Raw genomic sequence first — 24,529 nt, 5'->3', positions numbered from 1 at the left:
GTGGCGACTTTTGTAAACCCATTTAAATGCGCGGTGGGCGACAACACTTTTTGAGGCCGACTTGAGGATCCCCTTTTGTAATATTCGTGATGATTATCTTCAAGACCAAATAAAGGGGAACGTTTAACGACGCTGCGTACAAGTATTCCTGAATCAGACAACTAAATTTAATGCGGCGTTTTTTCTTTTGTTCACAGGAAGCCAGTGCCGGACAACGTGAACTGGCCTATTTATTCCCGAAACCAGCCGCAATACTTCATATTCAACGCTGAAAAAAACGGCACCGGAAAGGGACCACGAGCCACGTCCTGTGCCTTCTGGAATCAATTCATGCCACTGCTGAAAAATGGCCCGGGTAAGACGGTATCACCAAGCGCACAACCTCTCCCGTAGCTTACTTTTAGAACATGATTAAAGCTCAAACGGTAATATCCACACTATTTTATTTATCACTTAACCGACCATGGTTTCGGCACTTGGTGTCATTGTACCTTTAAAATGACACCAAGTGTCGAAACCATGGTCGGTTAAGTGATAAATAAAATAGTGTAGATATTACCATTTGTGCTTTAATCATGGATATAGCATTATTCCACAAAATTACGCCTGAAACTATTTCATACGTTACTTTTAGAAACCTCTTGTTCCATATATTAGTCATTTGACGAATTTTATTTTCAGAATGAACTTGCTGCTTTTGGATTGGAGCGATATCTTTAAGTCCGACTGTATTGTCCTTAGAGTTTAATTCTAACCTGTTGATCATCAATATTGTCAGTCAAAACCCACTTAAATTCCCTTGGAGACCAAATTACCATGTGGTGTGAACTGAGGAACGTAGGGTTATTACGCCAGCCTTCTATACACTCCAAGGTCAGATTCGCATTGATTAAATTAATCAATAATTTACTTTCTATAGAATAGCATCGGTGATACAGCTGCACTGATCAATGAAGATTTGCAAGCTTCATTTAATGCCAATTATTTTTATTTTCAACACATTACACCGGATCTTGCTCTGTGGTACATAAAGAAACCCATATCTAATTCCCCAGGTCAGGATTAATAATAAAAATATTTCAATTATGTTTGTTCACAAAGCCACTGAAGTCCTGATACCAATTATCCTTGAAATGTTTAATTATTCTTACTCCTACGTAAAATTTCCAGATGCCAGGAAAAAGGACTTATCACGCCCATGAGAGACGTTCAAAAGCCCGAATATCTATCCGATTTCATACCCATTTCTATTCTTTGTGCCCTCTCTAAAACCTGCGCATTGCGAGGATATGCGAGAGGATTGCGCACTCAAAAGTCACTAGATTTCTTGTACATTAACTCGTAAGCTCGACCCTCTTCAATCTGGCCTACAATAGGGTTTTCGCACATTGACTGCCTTGCTTGAAGTCACCAACGACGTTCGTCTTGCCACAGTCAAAAAATTAGTAATTATTATGGTCTTAATCGATTTTAGAAAGGCCTTTGACCGATGTATTCACGTAGTTCTCTTACGCAAGATAAAAATTTCTCAATTTTTCAGATCCGCCCTAAATTGGTTTAATTCCTATTTCATGGAGAAAAAAAACTTTCTTTCGGCCAAAAAAATCCTTTATTGTAGCTTCGAAATACAAGTTTACCTGTTCACTCAAGAATTGCTCATGTAACCTCATTGACTTATCTCAAACCAACACCTAAATTCCTTCCTGATGAATGTATCTAAGTTTTGGAATTCCTGACAACCCTAATAAAATGCACTTCCACCACGGACACTTTTAAGAGGAAATTTTATGGATATTTAAAACCTTGGCAATGTTGTATGCAGTTTTATGAATCTTTGTGTTGTTTAATTTGATTTTTGTTTGAATTTTCATGTTCAATTAATTTTATTTTTGTTATTCTTATTTCAAAATTATTGTACTTTTGAGTAGTATGTATTCTGTACTCAGTATTTGTGCTCTGATGGGTTTCCCAGAGCATCAACAAATAAATCATTCATTCATTCATTCATTCATTCGTAATTAATTACGCCATTGCACAGCTAAAGACAAACACTAATGCCACCTCCATTTTACTTAACCAGCGACCAATAGGCTTAATATCGATCATATGATCTGAAAAGTAAGGTATTATACCACAGCCAACACTGCTAAACATATTGAACTGAAATACAGAAATTATGAAAAACATTTCAACTATCGCGGCTAAATGCGAGGATGAGGGATCTACATTTAATTTGTTACGGAGGTAAAGCTTACATCAAAGTGATTGCCAGTCCTTGCTGGCAATCCTAGCAGCCTTATAATATCCAAATAAAATCTTGTAAAACAAAGTAAGGATTATGAAAAATACCATATCCTTTCGCACAAATGCTATGAATTTCATTTATATCCAATGCCTATACAAAATAATTAGGAATTTCAATGGCAAAAGCCTTTTTGGCCAACCCGGACGTTTTCTGATTATAAGTATAGCATACACACACTTCAAATATAAGCGAAAAGGAAATAATCTCCAGCCTCTTCTCAAAAACGTTTACATGTGATACCTTATTACGAAATTTTTACAGATAGTCAATTACAAACTATAATTGCGGTAGATCCCTCAGGTGGGTTTGATTGCTGAGAATAGAGCCTTACCAAGTTACATGAGCAATTTCAAAAAATTTAGCCTAATAGAACCTCATGCTTTCCTCAGCAGTGCAAATGACCCTGCTGTCGACGCATCCCTAAAACGTACTTCTACTGCAAACATTTTTCTTCAGATTACCTTCCATGAACACCTGAGGGTAAGATATTTTATCACCAGATAAGGAGCAAGAATACGCCCATTGCATCAATCAAGGAAAAATATGTATAGGCATGCATGCCCTCTCTCTTAGCTCACCTCCTGTGCCCTGTCACGCATTCTCCAACCCACATAATGTTGCCCAAGTATTCCCTGTTACGGAATTTATATTCCCTTGCTTCAATTCAGCATATTTATTATCTCGGAAATATTCACTTGAAGCGAACGAGCGATAATCAGGTGTCTTGACCCCCATACACCATCTCTGCATATTTTTTGTCCGATCAATTTTCTCATTACGCCCCTCCTCTCTCCCTTCCCCTATCCATTTCTCAACTGGTGTCGACCCTCTCAGGATCCGACACTTGCGGCGTGTCCGCTGCCGCCTCCTGGAGGACGGGCTGGCTCCTGTCCTCGGCGGCCGTGGTCCTCGCGGCCACCACCGCCGTACTCTCGTGGCAGTCGACGGCGGCCGGCGGCGGCACCCTGTAGTGGGGAGCAGGGCGGACGAGGAGGCGGAAGGGAGGAAGACGAAGCAGACGGAGAAGACGAAGACTTGGACCGCGGGGAGGAGGGATGGGGGTGGAGGAGGAGGAGGAGGGTTGTGTGCAGGAGTGCAGGCCCCCACGAATCCCTCGCGGCGGGGGGCGGGGGAGGAGGCGGAAGGCGGAGATGGGCGCCGGGGGGAGGGGCTGCTGCAGCTGGGACCGCTAACTCACGCTCCTCCATGCTCACAATTCTCACGGAAGGACACTTCCGGAATGCATTTTGTGAAATGTCCGTCACGAACGGTTTTGAGGGCGAAGTAGACAGGTGAAAAGGTTTTTTTTCCAAATGGGGGGGAGAGTTTTAAAGAGAAAAAAGATGATGTGTGGATCTTCTCTTGGCGGATATAGCATTGTTTGTTGCTCTGGACCCAGGTTGCCACGACAGGAGGAAAAAAATTATGTAAACGAGGAATTTTTTTCTTGGAAACTGAAAGGAGGTTGTTGGAGTTTCGCTGAGGTCCGGGGGTTGGCAAAGGGTTAAAAATGTTGCTCTGGGGTCGGACTCGCATGATGATGCCAGTCAAGAGGCATATCAAGTGGCATTTCGCAGAGACCTCGACCCGTCTTGCCGTCGGCCCGCGAGGGTGTGGCTGGCGGGGATCCAAACGGCGAGGGCGCGGACAATAGGTGGTCCGGACGGTGGATTTTGCACACGAAAAACACACACACACACACAACACGAACACATACACACAAGCCTCCTCAACTCCCCCCTCCTTCCTCAACACATTTTTTAGGGTTAGCTTCCTATCAGACCAATTGGGACATTTCCCAGCCTTCCCTCTTGCTTACCTGCAGCTAAAGGGATGTGAAAACATTTAGGCCACTTTAGCAGAATTAATCTCCACTCCGTGTACCCGCTTCGGTTGAAGCCCGATTTTTGTCAAGTGAATTCCATACGGTTCCCATTCCGCCCCTCTCTATGTAGTTCACCTTGCGACACCGTGTTTGCCATCAACGCCTCTCAATCCGCACGTATTTTCCAAAGCCACGGCTCCTTCGTCACGTACCTGATGCAAAATGGATTCCCAGAATCGTAGGGTCGAAATATTCAACGACACGGATCGAGGAGGTTTTTTTGTTTTTCATCTTTTCACGAACCTTAGAATTAAATCTTCCAGAAGTGTTTTTATACGCCATTTAGCGTACGTTGATACATATTCCGGACGATGAGGGAGAATAAAGATGTGTTTGATACTAGTGAAAAAAGAAAGGCTTCTCCAGAGAAACTTTACGCCCATTGGCTGCATCACGTAGAGTCCCTTAGTACGAAAATGTTGAAGAAATTTGTAATTAATTTCCATAAAATAGCGTTTGTGATAAAAATAACATTTATCCTATTTTCCGATATCATACTCTTGTGATTTCTGCGATAATCAATGGCGGCAAAACTCAAAATGCAACTCACCTGAAAAAAATTGAAAATATTGTCATATCACGTAATACTCTCGCCAGAATACAAAAATAATTGCTGATTCTTGAAATGAACCAAATTAACCCTGGCATATTACAGAGGGGGGAATGTTTGGAGTGTTAAATGAAATTGCCAGAATAAATTTAATATGAACTTTGTACTATACGCTTGATAAAAAAAATGCTCGACCTATATTGTGAAGGACATATCAATATTTACTGTTCAAAGAAATAAATACCAATTTTAAGCCTATAAAATTAAATAATATCGTAATCATAACTTAGGATTAAGGTTTCATCAGGTAGTGAAATTGTCATGAAACAAAATGTTCGTTTTATGGACGTAAATAATACAAAGGAACGGTAAGCTTAAATCTTGGCACTAATATTTCATAAAATAAGACAGTATCTTTGAACGCACTAGATGACATATGTTTGGACGAGTTTTTCATCATTGAGTTGATATCTTTGGATCCCGAATAGGAGCAACAGTTGGGTAATAAATAGCTTTCGACATTACAAGAAAGATTTTTAAAGATTGAATACGGAAAGTACTGAATCAATCCTCTGAACACATGGAGTTCTTGCTTTAAATGAGTTAGCATGCGGCCGCGTGAATTGTAACGTGAGAAGTGAATTTTTTTAAGATGGAAAAAATCAAATCTTTTAATAAATCGCAAATGCACGCGACCACATCAGTCATTTTAGAAAGTATTTTATAAATTTTGAAAAATAAAAATCTTAGTTTGAGAATAAAATGGCTGGGAAATCAATTCAAATATTTTTCCAATAAAAAGTGCTAGGCTCAAAAAAACACAATCCAAAATAAAATTAATGGGATGATTGTTTATTTGCGAGCATAACGGATCTCTGGACATGATGATAAGATAAGGCAGGAAGAAAGGGCACTCGTTATACTTATGTGGATCGGTCACTCGGTTATTCTTTAGGGACTTTCAGTTCATTCAAACTCAGGTTATATATTTTTTACAAACGACTGACTAATTCGCGTCAATTCTTGCATTCTAAATTGCATATGTCGAAAGCAACGATAGAGGTAAGCGAAGCAACGATTATTCCAAGGCCTTAATATAAAAATGAATTCGGGATGAAAACAAAAGGATTTCTCTTCTTGGACCACATAAACCATACATATCAAATTTATAATCGTGTGAATCTTTGTACTCCCAACACTGTTGAGATGGGCTATGGAAAGATATAAGGCATAAAAAGCCAGTATTAAATTGTTATAGGGCTCAGTTAAGTGCTATACTTATGTATAATAGACATGATTAATGTAAAAAAGATCATATTTTATGCCAATTTCAGTTTTCCCTTGCATTTACTTCATTGACTACATTACTCGAACACAGCAGCATTATATGATGAGCTACGGAAATTAGAATAGATCGCAGACTGATAACTCAAAATATATATATATATCAATAAATACTCAGAGCGTTTCACGTTTCAAAGAAATACACAATACACGATTGGTGTACAATTGTAATAATTTGAAAAGAATAAACCAAACATTCTCCATCAATGAATACGTTGATCAGATCGCTCTTTTCTGTATTGCACTGCATCGGCTTTAGCAGACAATCCTTCGGCGAAAATAAAGAGATAAAAAGAGCATAATGCTTTGGAAAGACAAGCATTGCATTTTCGGCTTGGCGGTTCGCCGTAAAATTTATGTGTACCTGTGTGTGTAAATAACTAAAAAGTATATAAATATCCATATATATAAGAAAATAAATATATATATTTGTGTGAGCGAGAATGTATGTGGCTGTAAGCTTGAGTGGATGTCCGCATTAGTGATCCATGGTTCATGCGCACGATGAGGAATAGTTCATATCCTCTACCTTGCCTTCTTAGCTCTTTTTTCCTAAAATTTATTTCTCCTGTGCCCTTGACTTCTGAGTCTGCTCTGAGCATTCTGTACTTTATAGGAAAGTGGACTAATTCCTTTTTCCCCCCACTCAATCCTTCCAACAGAATCGTTTGCGTCGGTGATATTTAACATATTTTTCTTTGAACACTTAATAGGAATAAATATCGACTAGAGTATTTTTACCAGAAAATTTTCAAACTTATAGTAGCGCCTAGCTCTTCTATCACTAGACATATCCCGATTCCTATGCCCTCTTTATTTAATCAAATGATTGAATAAAATGGATCCAATTCTTTCACTCGCCTTTTAAAAGAGGCGAGCCTCTGATGCCTTCGACTATAAATCCCAAAAAATAAAATTCAAACATATCCAAAAAAACGAGCGACTTTGTGGAAGACGTTGACCAATCGTTCGCTCGAAAGGGACGCCCGATTTTATTTAGTCCAGAAAGTTAATGAATCGTAGAGGTCAAAAAAAAAGTTTTATTTTGGTTACTCACAGCAACCGTGAAAACGTTGCACAATGAAAATGCACTCTTATTATGAAAGAATCATATCATATGAGCCCGCAGAGCGCGGGCGCCTTTTTATCAAATCCTCTGCCCCTCTAGTCACGTGATCATGTCTGGCCAAGAAGGGGGAGGACGATGCTCACTTCTAATATGGCGTGTCTAAGCGTAGTTAGGGAACGGGAGCGGGCGCGAGCCAAGCAAGGCGTTTCTCCGACCAATAGAGCAGTGAGGCTGCCGCTACGCACGCCGAATCGAACGCTTATCAAAACAAAAAACGTGTATCGTATATACATCTCTATATACATATATATCACTGAACTCTAAACAGTGGAATAACGATCCTCCCTCCCCGACTGAAGCCAAGGAATTGCGCATCTGGCCATCTTGGACAGATTCTTGAGCATTGTTTCTTAAGCATTTAAAAGCATGAAAATCAAAGTAGGTACTTCGAAATTTTTTTCTCAGCTCATATATTTTGGACTGGATAGCAACTTGGAAGATGAATAACTGGGATCTCTTACGATGGTTTAAGCAACTCAAAACGCACTACTGTTTTCGGATTCAAATTGTCCCATTAAAAAAAATGTAATAGTCGGCAATATTGTGAGGACTTGGGAGACAGAGTTTCCGATTGGCTTCACCCTTGGATCCCCTGCACGGCGCACAGCGATCGTCATCCACTGCTTTGAGTTCAGTGCTCTATATCACTATGTTTCTCTCTCGCGTACGACGCGAACGCATTGCATTGATCGATAATAAGAAAATGAATGCACACCAAATTTCTCCACGAGTATGAGCGTAGGTATTTTTGGCACTAACTGTTGAGGGAGAAATTGTTTAGGTCGTTAAATGTCGCTTTTGAGTTCAATTACACTGCCTTGCCTGTGACTACACGGCTTGTATCTCGATTTTGCACCACTGTACTTTAAAAAGAATGTGCTTCAAAAAAAAAGTGGGAGATTATCATGCAAAATATATTATGAAAGCCAAAATTGAATGCGAGGAATCAATTTCCAGAAAGAAAAGAAAGAGGTATGAAAACCCTTAGCTGTTTATTTGTAAATTGAAGTGAACACATACTTACTAGAGCGCAACCTGTGAGTCAAATTATTGTTGTAAGCATCATCTTCACGAAGTTGCCTAAATAAAAAGCTCTCTCAAAAAAGAGACAATATCATATATGTCTCCAAAAATTAGCATTCTGTGTTAAAACTTGAATGAACTCAATAAGTCAATGAATTGTCGTTATTTACATATCGCTGTAGTCTATGATGTAGTTCGTTCACGTGACAGTGAATGTGTATGTATATATGCCTAATATAATTGTATGTATTAAATAAAAAATAGTATTTGTTTTTCCTGTTCTTGGGCTTTTTTGAAAATGAACCTTGACATTGTCATCGGGGTTGATACCTGGAGGGTATCATCGCTCTATCGATACTCGAAAACCTTTTCACTGCGCTGGAGTCGTAATGGGTTCCATTACCAGCATTTGACACCTGAAATGGTACGCCTTATCAAAATTCTAACGTTTTTCTGTCTTTAATACAGTGCCAAAGGCATTGCTCACTGAATGAGTTATCGCAGAAGAAATTTTGGCCAATTCCTGTGTAATTTTTGTGAAAGGTCTTGGAAATTTGATGGAGTCACTGCCGGCTCCCTTGCCATCGCATTGGTCATTTGACAGCACTCCCTTTCATTACAAAGATCCACGTCACATGTTTGATAACAACCCCTACTCACCAGTGGGCGGCCGCTTCTGCAGTTTTTTTTTTTCAGAAGCTCGACGCAGTGGGATTTGTTTCGAAGGAAATTTATTTTGGCATGCATCTTCCTCATCAATAAAAGTTTTTGGTTTTAGCGAGCGAACCCATTTGAGAAGACAATGGACTGCAATACCCATGGAGGCGAAGATGATTAATCGATCATGGTGATCGGATGGTACTACTTTATTGTTGGATTTCCTCCCCGAGAACCCAAGCTCAAAATTCGGCAGAGGTAAAAATAATTCAGGGATAGTCTCTTATCCCTGATTGAATGGTGTTAGGAGGGCACTAAAGTATAGCGCTCCATCCGTCGATAAAACGCATCTCTCCCGCTCGACGGGACGAATTTCTTCCCAACTTCCCAATGTATTACCTGCTTAAAACTTGTCCCCAATAAATTTAAAAAGTATGCTTTGTACGCATTTAGCAATAATTATTCATACGTCACCTGACCACCTGACGCGTTTTTTCTGTATTTTCTGACGTATTACTCGCTTTAAAATATCGGGTATCTTGTACCTGAAATAAGATCGCGTGAGTAGGTCTCTTACCTGTGTCTCAAAGAAGGAAATTTTTACCTGAGAAGAGGTATCCTAATAACTTCTACATGTTGACGTAAGTTTTGAACAAACAATACGTCAGGAAATAATGGCAAAATTCCTTATCGTTCGAGCGGTGGTTCTCATTAACTGTGGTCTCCTTGGCGCCTCTTACCACGATCAGGCCAACAACACCGACGACGGGCCTGTGTTCATCATTCCTTCCCTAACCTTCCCTCAATGGTGCAGTTCTCTCTCCGATCGCCTCCTCCCTCCGATTACATGCCATCAAATCGATGACCCAACTTATAATACGGCGCCATATCGCACGTCAATTTTTCCGGCATCGCGTCCAGCAGCCACCTCGGAGCGTTCACCTCCCTAATTGGCCCCGCCGGATGATGACGCGGGGCCGCACCGCAGCTTCCTCCGCCGCCTTGACGTGCTCGCAGGCGGGGAACGCATCCCGGCCTGGCCACTCCGTCCTCATCCAAATTCTCTCTCTCGCTCTCGATCCCTCATTTCCCCACGCCTCCGTCCGCAGGCACGCACAGTGACCCCCGCATCCGGAAAAAGGGCCAATCCTGCCCACAACCCCACTTGGCGATCGATTGTAAAAGCCGGGGTTTTTGGTTCGGGGGAAATGGGATGACTGTGGGGCTGGGGGGGCGGGTGGGGGAAGAGGAGGGATCCCAAGTCGGAAACCGCGTCTCCAGAGGGGTGGTGACTACTCTTTTGAAGCCAGGGGGTGGGGACGGACAGTTGAGGCGGGGGTTGTGGGGTGGGCTCTCGCAGCATCTCCAAGACGACTCGCTACCTGCTCGGTGGATGATGAGGCATGGTGAAGTAAAATTGAAGTGCTTATGGATACAGGTAAATTTGGGCGAAGAAAGTCATGCTTGATTCCATTTAAATAGGTACCTTTAATTAATTGAACCGAGATAATAGAACAATATTATTACATATGAATGAATAATAAATAAAGGGATGGTTTGTGATAGTTCCGCGATTCTTGGTTGATGCCATTGTGATTCATTAGGGAACGCTGGAAATTTGGTTATTCGATTCCAATTTCATTTTTTATTCGTACGGTATTCATATAAGTATATTTTTTGTATCCTATGGGTGTATTTTCTTTTAAATTTAGTGATTCGACTAGTCCAGTCTTTTAAGACAATTGTTAACAGGATTCTACTGCTTATGATTGTCATCGGCAGAGATAGGTTTTCATGAGTAGTGAAAAAATGGAATTGAGTTACCTCGCTACTCAAGGAAACTGTTCTCCTAATGGTAAGCATAATTTTTTACACCTATCGAAGTGAGGAGGACTCGGTGGAGTTAACAAAGGCTTTTACTTGCTCTAAACTATTTGAATGCCGTTAAGTTTCCACGTTGAATATAGATATGTCCCGTTTAGTCATTCGTGTGGTGCGGTTAAAAAGCGAGGGTGATGGCACATTCCAATTCAATGCTCCCGAACCATTCTATAATGTTTGTGATACCATAAGATTACATTCATAGATATCATATATAGTATCAATACCAGCACGTCATATGGGTGCGAACTTTGGGGCAGATTACACGCTTCGCTGTAGCATCAATAATATTTTTTGGATTCATCTACAGTAAGTATTTTTATGCTATAATCATTTCATTCTCCTTCTTTTAATTCCAAATATAAAATCCCAAAATTAAATCAATATTTTAAATAAAATATAATTTGGATCAGTGAAAAGGTCACGCTCTCCATGAGATTCTAGTGAAAATATTTCATTAAAAAGTAATTAACATAAGCTTGAAAGCATTTAAAATCTTTACACGTATGCAAAATGTTGGCTTTCTAAAAGTTATTTGTTAAATAATATTAGAAAAAAAAACAAGTTTTTTTCTAGGAACTGTGAGGTACAACCACCTCTGGCTATTATGTAGAGACATATATTCTAGATATTACTCACTATATTCATTCTCAGCGACCCCAAAGGCGATTTTCATTCAGAACAGAGAACCTTTTCTTTTCAAATTTTCCAAAGTATATTATGACAGTTTGAGCTGCTCCTGATTCTGGTGGGAAATAAAGAAACTGGTGCTTTATTAGCCAAAAGTTTCACTACGTGTGGCCACGAATAAAACAGCAGTAACAGTTAAACCCGTTTTAAAAAAAGAATAACGTGACGGTAGCCGGAACCTTGCCAAACCACGCAAAACTTTGGGAAGCAACCGCGGACTCACCGGCAGTAATCCTTAGCTAATAAAACAAAGTGAGCACTCCTAGTATTAAAATTTTATGGAAGGAACATTTTTCCACAGGAATTGGCCTCTAACAAATATCTCTTAGGAATGCTTTAATCGAGTGATTTTTTTTTCTCCTTACGGGATTTTTTATTTCCTAAAATTCGGGAAACACTGAATATTTAAATCTCACTAAGAATGATTTTCCGTCGTTAATTTTTGCGCTTAGAGTGTACTTCATTTGATCACTAAAACAACATAAATATTTCGTGATTTACTATTGGCTGGACGGTAGTTTTTTCCCGAAATCCGTGGAAAAGAGGGCTCTTGTTGTATTGAACCTTCGGTTTCAGCCTCGGGACTACAGTGCTAAGCGCACGAACGTGTTACCTTGAGCACATTATGTCCAGCAGCAATACATGCAAATCTCACCCTCTACAGTAACCGAAATACCGAGAAGGGGAATACAGCTTGAAAGCGTACTCAACTGATGAACAAGACGCCAAGGAATTCGATGGATCCTTGTTCGAGACCCTTAGGGTTGCGTTTGACCTGCTTGATTTAATAGCGAGCGAGAAAAGCCAACGTGGATGTAATTGCGCATAGAAGTATGCAGAGTATGTATAAAATCAACACGCAATAAAGTATAGCAGCACTCGAGGATACTTGCTGTATGCATACGCCTCATCAAGAAATACGGATTCTGAATATTATAGGAAGTAATGAACCGCAAAAAAAGCCATTTGACTTGACCAAGTTATTAGCTAGATCTCCGATTAGATATCAGGTATTATACCACCTATGCCAGCAATCTATCGTTATATGAATCGAATTGAAAGCGATATTCAATTTAAAAAGACTTTTTCAATGAGAATTACATATATAGGTGTTTGCAACCTTACATCAGAGAGTATTGCTGCGTACACATTCACTTGTAAATGCAGCTATTAAATCGATGGGTGATTGCACCATTAGTGCTCATAATAGTTTGGTACTCTGCTAATCAGCCGATATATACGAACTCGATCGATTCAAAAACAACCCTCTACGTCAAGGGAAATGAATCCCTCCGGTGAATTTTCACACGCCTCCCAAGACACGGGAGCAGAAGAGACCGTGGCAGCGGACCCTCGTCACTTACCTCGGCGCGTGCAGATTGGCCCCCACCGAACGCATACCGGAGCAACCCGCGTGGCGCCGCGCCGGGTCGCCGGCCAGGTGGCTCACCCCTGCCAATCACCTGAGCCGCTGCCGCCTCCCCGCGGCCCCACACAGCCCTCACCCCTGACCCCTCGCCTACCCCCCCCCCCCACGTAGGTACGAGCCCCGGGACCTCTCCGAGGCAGGGAGAGAGAGAGGTGGCCGGTGGCGCAGGCCGCTCTGCTGCTATTTATACCTGGCTGTATCGGCTCAACTCGAAACGCTTTCCCGTCACCCACTCTCCCTCCCCCCTCCTCCTCTCATGGGGGGTAGCGATGCGAGCACCCCTCTTCCCTACCCATCCATCTATCCCATCTCTCTCTCTTTCTCCTCACCCACCACGTCCACCACTCTCCATCACACATAAACTCCCCGTTACGCTTGTGAATCTTGGAGCAGACCACGAACGAGGAATCTGCGTAGATTTTTAATTTTTTTGAGGATTCGTCCCCGGTAAGTACGTTTTATGCATTGTGGTAAACTATTAAATAATGTAGTTAAATTTCCCGTTTAATCAAAATATCATTTCCTCTCAAAATATAATTTTCTGCAGTAAAAAGTCCACTAATTCAATGGCATTTTATTGAATTTTTTTAGAAAAGAATAACTGCCCTAAGTATACATGTAAAAAATATTGCATGATGTGTCACGCTAATACGTCAGCTGAAATTTGTAAGTTATGTAATTTAGAATTCACGTGATTGACTAGGAAACAAGAATTAGTCTCATTGTCAGTAGCCTCTTTGTATTTTATGCCGGCAGTAAAATATTACTTATTCATTGTATTCGTGCTTGGCGACCAAAAAAATCTATGTACACCACATTTCATCCTGATGCGATCACCCCTCCGACTGCCCCCACATCCCCCGCCACTTCTCCCACTAAAATGAATGCGGTCAATAGTCAGCCGGCCCCACTTGGTCCATCCCGCCCCGCCACATGTGTCCCATCTCACACACGCGCACGCTTCCCTGAAACAGCGAAGCAGCATTCGGGCAGCACATAAGCCCCCCAACCACCACCCTTCGCTTTCGCACCCTCCTCCATCCCCCTTGATCCAGTCACCAGGCTCCTTTCCCTCTCCCCCTCCCATCCCACTTTCCCTTTCGCGCGGTAATTGGCTGACCCAATGACCAGGGACGGACGCAAAGCCTTCCTTGAGGCATCAACATACGAGTTCAGCCGAGCGGAGACACGCTGCTTCGACCGGCGATTTCGCATTTTGACCATTTCGTAGCCCTTCCCTCGAAACACACCTGACAACCGCCAAAAATCAACGTGTTCGGTGTCTTCATCTCTACTCTTCCCTCACATGGATGGAACGACTCAAAAGTCATGACAGCGACAACTATTTCATTTATAGTCTCCGATACCGGTCTGCGGGAATCGAAGAAATACACGAGCGTACCTCTTACTTCAACGTTCGTACCAATAAACCTCCAATCCACTCTCAACGTTTGCTTTCAAGAAAAACTCGGCATACGTTTTAGTTTTCATGAAAAAAAAATTTTGCGCCGGTCCAATTGTGGTGATTACCAGAAAAAAAATGGTCCGATGAACCCCACCACACATCCACTCTGGACTACCAGTTACTCACTTATCAGACGTTTTAGTAATTCCTCTCGTGCCCATCTCAACCAAGAATGAATCCCACCACAAAATAAATATTCAAATACATATTCCGAGGGTAGTAGTCAGTTCAATCGATCGCCATTCACTTTATTTCATAAAAAGCAATACAATCCCTTAATGGAAAAGCATAAACGAAGTTAACTTACAAGGCAATCCCTCGTCCTTTATAGTGAAGTGCTTAAGAATTCGCGAGCAGTTACAAATTCATAATTAATTCTAATTAACTCCTAATTATCTACCAGAGTGAAACCCAACACTATTTTCGAAAACAAGAAACAGAAATGAATGGAAAATTTTTGGTCGCGCTCCAGCTCATTTACGAGAAAATACCTCGCAATGGTAAGGAAGTGCAAGCACGCATACCAAGGACTACTCGAATTATCTTCATTCCTACGTTCCTGCCATTAGCTCCATCTACTCCACTAATGTGTCTCATGTCAATATCTTCGCCGCAAAGAAAAATGCGTGATCAAAAACATGCAAAGCTTTGTTTTCGTCCTCGGGTAGACGTTTAGGAAACTGAGACGATGATATTTTCCAGAGTAAAGTGACGATCGCTTAGCCATACCGACGCTAAATATAAAATGTCTTGTCCAAGACAATTATAAAAGATACACACTCATGTAAGATTGTTCAAGATGCATACAAGCGAGTCTTGGTCAAAAATATTCGTTGTCTTTGCAGCACCATTAATGAATTTAATGAGGAATGGACGTGAAACGATGGAGGAAAACGAATAGAGGAAATACAAATAGGTGGAAATCAAAATAAATTAAATTATCTTCCCCGCACTAACGACGAAATTATGGAGGCATAGCTTATGTGTTACTTCTTCGTGAATAAAATAGCATTAAAACGCAACTGAACGTTTAATTTTTAGTAAAAACATTCTTATTGCGTGACCTGGAACAAGGAAAATATATAAAATCATAAGTCATTCTGGGTATACTGGCGTTTATGATGCTGACTTCGTCCATGTTCAAATGAATCTCTTGCTATCGAAGTTTTTGGCCATAAAGTGATAACTCTTTATGCGAATTTTACAATACTTGTTCTCTTTTATCAATACACCAAATTCATTTGCATAATTTCATTGAAATACATACTAAAAATTTCAGACAAAATCACCGTATTGAATACGAAATCAAATTATTTAAACCCAAAAATAAAATAACGCAGAAAGTTTGAAGAAAGCATAAACAATATAAAAAAAATGTGTATCAACAAAATTTGTCATTACTTTTCATTACACATGATTAATATTCCTTGGTGAAGAACCTCCACAGCAAAAAAAAAATATTTATTCTAGATAAACTGATTCCGGGAACACGAATTGATAGAACATGCTCTTAAACACTAAAGTATGAGCTGATCGTTAGCAATGTATAACCAACATATTCGAATGCAAATTCCAATTGTCTATTCGATTTACTTTGACGCCACTCTTGATGCTGATTTACAAGAGACATGTAATTGAACAACTCAGCACTGCATTTTTTCATCAATCTGGCGTGGATTTGCGCGAATGCATGGCCAAAATCTGAACACGGGATATTTCGTGTTCATGCATGCCAGTATTTCACCGGTTTACAGGACGGAATTTTAAATATGCTCCCGCACGTTCGTCGGATTATTCAATTACAAACCCCGTGTAAAATGGACGTTATAAATCACATATATAAACATTGTCAAACATGTTGAGGAATAAGTCTCTCCAGGAATACATAATTTGGCCACAATTTACCAATGAATAAAGGCTATCCTTACGTTAAAATTGGACACATTTTGGCTCGTGTTTTATCCAAAATTCCTAAAGTCAACCTTGACAACTTGACAGTTTTCAATTTTAAAAAAGAGAAATTTATTAGAAGTTTTAAAATTAATTTTTGAATAAATAAGCTTCTATTACAACGTACCTATAATTCAACTGGATTCCGAACATACTCCTGAGCGTTAAAATTTGTATACGTAGGCTTAAAAATGGGAAACAATACCATTTCTTTAGTGCTAGAGAAGTAACCAATACGACATTTAATGTATCTTAATATTATTATTCAGTCATTCAAAATTCGCTATTCACTTGCAGAGTAGACAAAAACAATTGGGTCATGGCTAAAAGTAAATTTTGTAAACGTCGAGGTCAAAATTTTCGCACACTCGCGCCAAAGCTTCTGCGAATGAGGAAATTCCGTCGCAGCATCGACAAGGAAGCTAAAAGCTCCCACACGGCATTCCAAAACTTCGCAGAACCCAAGAGATAAGGCATCTTACACGTTGTCAAACCGATTAGCTATTTTTTTCGCACAAGTTTTACCGCATACCTCGGGATTTCCACGTATTTTGCGACTCGGGGAATGGCAGAGTCATGCAACCCAGTCACCTCGAACTAGGCATGTGTTGTTGACATGAAACACGTTTCAACGGCCACAAGGAGGAAAAAAATAACACCATCTCGCTGCATTTACCGGGCACCGAACTCCCAAAATCCCACACGGATCACCCGAGCGACTCGGACCTCGCGGCGGCGACAGGCACAAATTGACCACCGGCCATTGCCCCCTCCGCAGCCCAGACGACGCCCTCGTGTTTTCGCGAAGAGACTAGGCGCGGTGTCATCCATACGAATGTACCAAATCAATGCGAGCACTGAATAATCCGGATGATTGCTCCAGTACCATGACATTTTCTTGTAATTTATAATAGGTGAACATACAGTTCTCTTCCCAGTTTTATACAAACTTATGGAAATCAAAAATGTAACAAAGGAAGTGCAAAGAAATCAAAAAATAACAACTTTATGTAATGACTACCACTATTGCTTGAACTGTATTTTCACACGCTTTTAACTTGTTTCGTCCGTTAGACTTTTTCATCGGTGGAATCTTGCAATTGATTTTAGCCTACTTCCCATTGTCGAATCGGCTTTAAATTTTGCACACTCGACTGCTTATGATGACATTACAACAGGCTCGTGCTGGACCCCTTCTTAAGGCAGTGGACGGTAGGGTGTTGCTTATTTTTTATTTTTTCTCGGATTTTTGCTTTCTACCTCTTAAAATATGCTATGGGGTGCAGAATGGATTTTCAAAAAATTTCAGCTCAATTGTTTAACATTTAGAGGTAACGACACAAAGAGCATAAATACAATAACATTAAATTTTCCCGATTTTTTGAAGTAACATCATTTTCAGGGTTAACGCACGATTTTGCAGATCTTATGGAACAAAATTCGCTCTATTTTAGCGTCCGCTCAAGAGTTTTCCAGGAATACAATACTTTTCCGCGAGCTACAGCAGCGCGTCACACCCCTGACGGCGAGCTGGTCGCTCGCGGGCCGCATTCACGGTCAGCGACCGTCATTGCCTTACGCCCCTCGCGCCTTTACAAGCGAAAGTCGGCTTAAGAAAGGAGGAGTTGAATACTACGTTGGCGTTTTTCATACCGAGTGTTTGCTGTAGTTTATCCTTTAAAATAACTACATCACTATTCTTCGAACCTAATTAATGATAAAAAAGAAATTTTCATATTAAGAATCCAAAAAAATATGATAGACTGAGAACCTAAGATATGAAAGTAGTTAGTTAACTCTATTTACACTTGTCGAATCAATTGAAAATGCCTTATTATGTTCGCTAATCTCCACGCTAAACTCTTCAACGCAGTCGTGAACAATCTCAGCAGTGGCCCGACCACAGGCAGTTCCGGTGAGTAATGAAATCTTTAATGTTGGTTTTATTTCATCAATCGGCAATGAGATTTATAGAACCATTTAATAACGTAATATGCAAAATAATATCTACTTACTTGATTCAACGAATTGGTAAATATATCCTTTAGTAGACAGTAACCCCTGTTACCATAACACAGTAGCAACAAGAACCGTTGCCGCTCCTCTCGCGCTAATGCCCAATGCTCCACTGGACGGCCATGGCCAGAGGGCGTCAGCACTATACAGGGGGAGGACTTCTGGGGGTTTTGGGGGGGGGGTGGAATATGGTGAATAACTTTTGAAATTTTAATCCCTACCCTCTTGAGGTTGAATTGAATCTTAGTAGATTGAATTGTATTAATTTAAATTATAATTTGGTTTACTCAAGACGTTGTTAAATATGCTGTTAAATGAGAAATTATTTAAATCAAGTCAACTACTCAATTTGGGTATTCTGACTGTGAAATTTGTCAGTTTTGCAACAGGAGGGCGCCAAAGATATCCAGGCTGGAGGGCGCACCGGTATACGTCCCGGCGACCCAGCACGGGCCTGCTATACAATACTCAATAATCAGAATATTGAAATTATATTTTATGGTGCTCTAATTACTTAAATATAAATAAACGTTTATAAACGTCCATACAAAGTTAGTTTTTAATTTTATAAATAGATGGCGTAGGCTTCTTCTAGAACTTTTGACACTGAAAACTGTCGAGTTCAAGGTCATAGTTCGAGTTCAAGTCCTTTCAATTCCGAAATTTTGCATTTCCAACATTTTTATTAAACCATGATAAAAAGAAGAACACAATGGTAATTTCCACACTTTTAATGTCACAACTCAGCAACCGACCATGGTTTCAACACGTAAGTGTCATTTTCAAGGTGAAAAAACCCAATACTCTCTCGGTATATATACCCAGGCCAAGGTAGGAGGTGGGGGCATATGGAATTAGGTGTGGGGGAGTGGGAGGGGTAACGGTTTTGGTGAACAAATGAGTGTAGGACGAAAACATACATCGAGTGGATCGGAGTGAAGGTCAGGGTTTTGACGTCATGGGGATGCATTTTTTTTAATCCTTGGGGCTTAATCCAGAGCTGATAACTGCACAAAATCTGCCAACATTTTTCATATTCATCTAGGTATGATCTGTGCGCATTTGAAAAATTCTAATTATGCGGATGAAAAGTGATTTCGCATCCTTGCAAAATGCTACAGATTCACGCAGATAATAACTAGATGGAGGCAAAAAAATCTAAAATTTTCTCAGCATAAATTTTTGGCAGAAATTTCTTGGACAGCTCAGGCTAAATGATTTCATAATTCATCACTTCAAAATATAAAATAAAAAAGATTTAAGAAACGCGCTTTTACCAAAAACATTATCATATGCCAGTGGAGTATCGAATGGATGGTCCGGACCTCCCCACTCCACCCCCCGCAGAGTATAAAAGCACACTTACTTTGCATCACAAAAGAAAATCAAATATTGAACAATCATGAATTTACAAAAGATTTCTTTAAAAATTTAATTTTATTCGATTATGAAAATCGTGAAAATTAGTTTAAAACCCTCTACTTAGTAACCTCTTTTTCAAAAATTCCCCCCCCCCCCCTTGGTTTCCTACGCCACTAGAAAATGCACTAAAAAGTAAAATATAAGTCATTCATCACTCGGATAATAAATCGTAGTTACTGATTAGGTTTAGATATTAATATTACCTACTAATCCTTACTTACCTATCAGGAACTTCAACACTCATTTCTAGTAAACCTCCTCTTTACTTCTAAGTCCCGGTGTACTTAAATTGTCAAGAGCGACCGCCTCAATGTGGTCAAAGTTCGGGCTTTGCTCTCCGGCTGTGGCGCTGTGCGATTTGGACTACTTGTGGCGTCAGATGCTCAGCAATCCATTCCACCTTGTCCAAAATAGTCCACAAACTTCCACGGAGGAAAATTATGCTTCGATAGCTTAACTGGCTAAAGCACTCGACCAGAAATCAGGGGATCCGGGTTCGAATCCTGATCAAGGCAAATGATTTTTCTTTATGAATTTTTCGCTCAAATATCTTAGCACCTGATGCGGAAACTCAAATGTCTCAATGAGCCCTAGATGACACACACATTACACACAGATTATTAAGCTGAGGGAATATCAGTTCTTGCCTGTGCGTTTGGATATTCGTCTCATCCTGATGTACACACACGACTATAGGAGTATTCAAGTAATTTTGAGGGGAAGCATCCCGACAAGGTCTGTGCCATCACTGTGAGCCCGTTCGGTTTCTGTAGAAAGTCTGTTTCCTTTTTGATGGATATCATTCCACCGTCAAATTCGGACGAGGGAAATTCAAACCCGTGCCTTCCTCTCATGCTATTTACCGTACAAGTTGGAGATACTACAACTGAATCGTTTGACGCCAGCCGAGGGCAAGAGGAAGTGGAATTAATGAAAAAAAAGGGGGAAGATGAAATATAGAGGGAAGCAATTGCAATGGAGTTAAATTGAATGCTTCCAAAGCATCAAATGAAGACCATTCAGTTAAAACACGGCGAGTTAAAATCGGGGAAGGCAAGCTGAGGTGATCCCGTCCCCGAATTGAACAACGGAAAGAACACGATGCGATATTTAAGTATTCTTCAAGTCCGAATTTGACCTAAGAATAAAATGCGATCCGAGAGGAAACAGATTTTTTTGGCTGACCAATGGCGGCAGCACTAACATAGTCGGAGTACTATTTGGCCTCATATTGCCTATTCGAGTACCTATTCTGTACAACACAATACACTAATACCTGCACAATACGGCAGAAATAATTTTGCCAGAGTACTATTTCGCCTAATAGTATCCATCTGGTTGTTCTGTACAACACAATACACTAATACCCGTACAATACAACAGAAATAATTTTGCCAGACTACTATTTCGCCTAATCGTACCCATTTGGTTATTCTGTACAACACAATACACTAATACCCGTACAATACGACAGAAATAATTTTTCCAGACTATTATTTCGCCTAATAGTGCCCATCTGATTATTCTGCACTACACAATGCACTAATACCCGTACAATACAATACTCTCCCAGTCCCTCTCAACATCCCGACCTCGCCTCACCTTTTCGGCGAAGGAGATTCCAGTCTCCGGACCCAGACCGATACCCCTGCCACCGCCTCCTCCACCCCCTCCAGCTACCCCGCTGTGAGGAGCAGACGGAGTCTGTGGGGGAGGGCCGCCCGCCCCTGCGCGCATCCTCCGCCCTACAACGCAACCTTCTCCAAACCCACTCCACCCCCAGCACACAGCTTCCGTCCCCAACCCACCCCGCCCTAAGATCCTCCCCCAAGGAAGCAGGAAGCCCCAGGCCAAGCGAGTGGTGAGCTGAAGCGTGCTCGGAAAATTTTCCGCTCCGAACGTCTGGATTGCGAAGGTAAGAAAGGTTATGTCGGGCATTTTACAGGCTGTTTTCTTTTTCTCCTCCTGTTCCGGCCCAATGGTTACGTTCCAATCATGAACAGTCATAGGCTTCGAAAACAATTCTTTTCCCGCACGGGTCAATGATCAAGACGGGAAAGCAACGATGTTTTGTGGTGAGGAAAAACATGCTAGAAATCTGCATTCGTTATTGGGCGGTGAATTAATTAAAAGGAAAAAAATTGAAATAAAAATTCATGGTATGACTGCATTTTTCACGCTCCATCAAAATATTTTAATATCCTACTTTAAAAATGGTGCACGTAATAAAACCTTTTTAGCCATGTAGGGAATAAGTATTCAATTTCTACACATAGCGCCAACAGCACGGACAAATCCACATTGGCAAATTCTCAATATCTTAATCGTCAATTCCCCGAAGAGACGGTAAACTAAAAAAAAATTATTTGAGCTTTGTCAACCTCACACCACAAAAAGTACCTATATGATAAGAACAAAAGGGTTGGGCATAGTTCAGTTCCACAATTACGACATAAAAACAAAATGGTATGCAAAGGAAAACCAGTTAAGTCAGAAGTACCTAAACAAAGGTAGGAGCAAATAAAAAAATCCGAGAGATTTCGTGACGGTAAAAAATAAATAACATAAATACCTTACAATAAATTCTACATGGACTAACCACTTGACACTGACTTCTCCGGAGAAATTGCCGAGAATTCAAAGCATACAGATTTCGCGAAATGCCTGCCGCGATGATATGAATTCAGAAGCCAAAGGGAAGGATCTCAAGGGCGAATGATGTCTTCACTCGAGGCTGAAGCGGTATTGTCTGCCTCTTAATTAAGCGTTTCCTTTCGTCCTCTCAGAGCTGACACTTGCAGGGCTTTCACCGCGCCATGAAAAGACGTTTGGCCTTTCTCAGAATATTGGGCACGTATTAGTCATTGCCACGGCTCTTCCTCCTTTGGCAGCGGGGAAGGTCAAAATCATTTCCTTGCGGGCGTGATTCCCGCTGTTTGTCACCTCCAAATTTTTTTGCTCGCTAATACGTTTAAAGACTGACAAACCTAAATGTCAAGGGATCGCCTCCGAATCCAAAAATGTTTAATATCAGTAAATATTTTTAAGATATTTTTTTGGTAATTCAAGTGTTTAAAGGCCATTAATTTTGACTTTATTGTACGTATAATGGCTGGAACAATTATTTTGTTTCGGAGCGACTCGTCCAAACATGCGACGGAATTGAATATGGTTGCGAGCGTCCTCGTTTATGTCTCATGGATACAGAATTACATGTAATGAGATCAATTTTCTGAAAATGACGCAAATTAATCCTCTTCGAACACCTATTAAACAGCGGCCTATCGCCTCCGTGACTCAAATTATAATATGCAAACAAATGAACGAGGCAAAAAAAAATGGACAAAAGAAGCCGTATTTCATTTTAGCATGCCTGATGAGCGTTTGAATCAAGAAATTGGACAGGATAGATAATCAAATCGAATAATAAGTTAAAAATAAATAATTTAGTAGTTTCCTTTCTGAATAAGGAACCATAAATCGGAGAAAAACCGAAGTTTAATTAAATGCAATTCTTATGAGGCTAGTCAAGGTGTTAGTAAATTAAAATATGGTGCATAGCTTATATTATATCCAAGGAACTAGGTAGTGAACAGGAGTCCTAATACTTTTATTTTACATATTATACTTAATAGAAGTGAAGAAATTACTGACAAAAGGTTTTCTGACTAATCGTATGATTCGGTAATAAAGTCCATTGCTATTTCAATAAAATCGACATTGCTGCTATTTTTATTAGGCTACTCAAATGTATATGACCTTGGTAATCAACTATTATAATCATAGAAATTATACCTGCGGTGTATCAATTACCCACATAATTCATGCGTACGAACTTTTTCACGGATTATGGAAAGAAGAGGTTTTATGACTACTCAGAGCTTTATTCCATCTTTAAATGGGATAAATTTTGCATATTTATGCCACTCATTTTTTCTTAACCTTTTCTTAACCATTTCAGCCTACCTTCCAGAGGTCAAGAGGAGGCCTCAGGCAATGGAAAGCATAATGAGATGAGTACATTGTGCAAAGCTGGTTAGTCAAGATGGAAACACGATGAGTACCGTACAATCGGCATTTGAAATGCTGGAGGCGAGCGTGGAAGAAAGATAGAGCTGACAGATAAGACGGCAGCGGGGCGAATGCTTGCTTATTCGACGTAGGCGTGAACCGAAGACCGCGAAGCGCGACAGCGCATTGCAATAGAAGTGTCATTCGCCAACGTCGACATTAGAATAGCACAGCATGCAGACACTTGAATGAAAACATATCGACCCTTTTGAATCAACATCTGCGTAACACCCTGAAATTCACCTCACGGGTGTATGTTGGAGGATGAATTTTCACCAATATCAAATATAAACTTCTACGCTGCATTACCAGAATTAAATAACGACTGTTAAATAAGAACACCATTCTCGAGCAACATTAAACGTAATTTACTCAAATTACTAATATTATTTTGAACAGAATGTCAAATAAAAAATTTTTCATTTAGAAAAGATCCTTTGCTTCTAGGCGAGAAATAAATTGTGTTATTGTTATTATATCGCCATACAGTGGTTACCAGATTATCGTATGACATCACTCATTAGCAGGGGAAAATCGTATTCATATTTCGAGAAAATTGCGATACCTGAAATATTTCCTTTCCTGAGTATAGTCTATTTCATTTTGCGATCATCTTCGCCTAAGTATCAGTATATGAATTATTGAATGTGAAATGGAGCAGTGATGAGAGTATAGTTATGCAACACAACCTAATGCCTCCATTCACCGTGAA

At 40.3% G+C, this 24,529-nt stretch overlaps 1 protein-coding gene across 2 annotated transcripts in view; it reads left to right on the top strand.

Annotated features, from left to right (window-relative positions):
• Positions 1 to 8,517, top strand: part of LOC124170085 (acetylcholinesterase-like) — a 159,936-nt gene extending 151,419 nt beyond the window's left edge. Inside the window, exons 7-8 of one of the 2 annotated variants that reach the window (XM_046548782.1) lie at positions 198 to 355; positions 3,140 to 8,517. In XM_046548782.1, coding sequence (XP_046404738.1) covers positions 198 to 355; positions 3,140 to 3,276 — 295 coding nt within the window. In that variant the 3' untranslated portion in view covers positions 3,277 to 8,517. Of the gene's footprint in view, positions 1 to 197; positions 356 to 681; positions 2,004 to 3,139 lie in introns of those variants that run through there. The other variant, XM_046548784.1, reaches the window with a different exon arrangement.
• The last annotated feature ends 16,012 nt before the right edge of the window (positions 8,518 to 24,529 follow it).

This window comes from Ischnura elegans, chromosome 1 (assembly GCF_921293095.1).
Source record: "Ischnura elegans chromosome 1, ioIscEleg1.1, whole genome shotgun sequence".
NCBI classification, from domain to species: domain Eukaryota; kingdom Metazoa; phylum Arthropoda; class Insecta; order Odonata; family Coenagrionidae; genus Ischnura; species Ischnura elegans.
The sequence above is the reverse complement of the archived record's forward strand: the minus strand, read 5'-3'. Positions and strand labels throughout refer to the sequence as shown.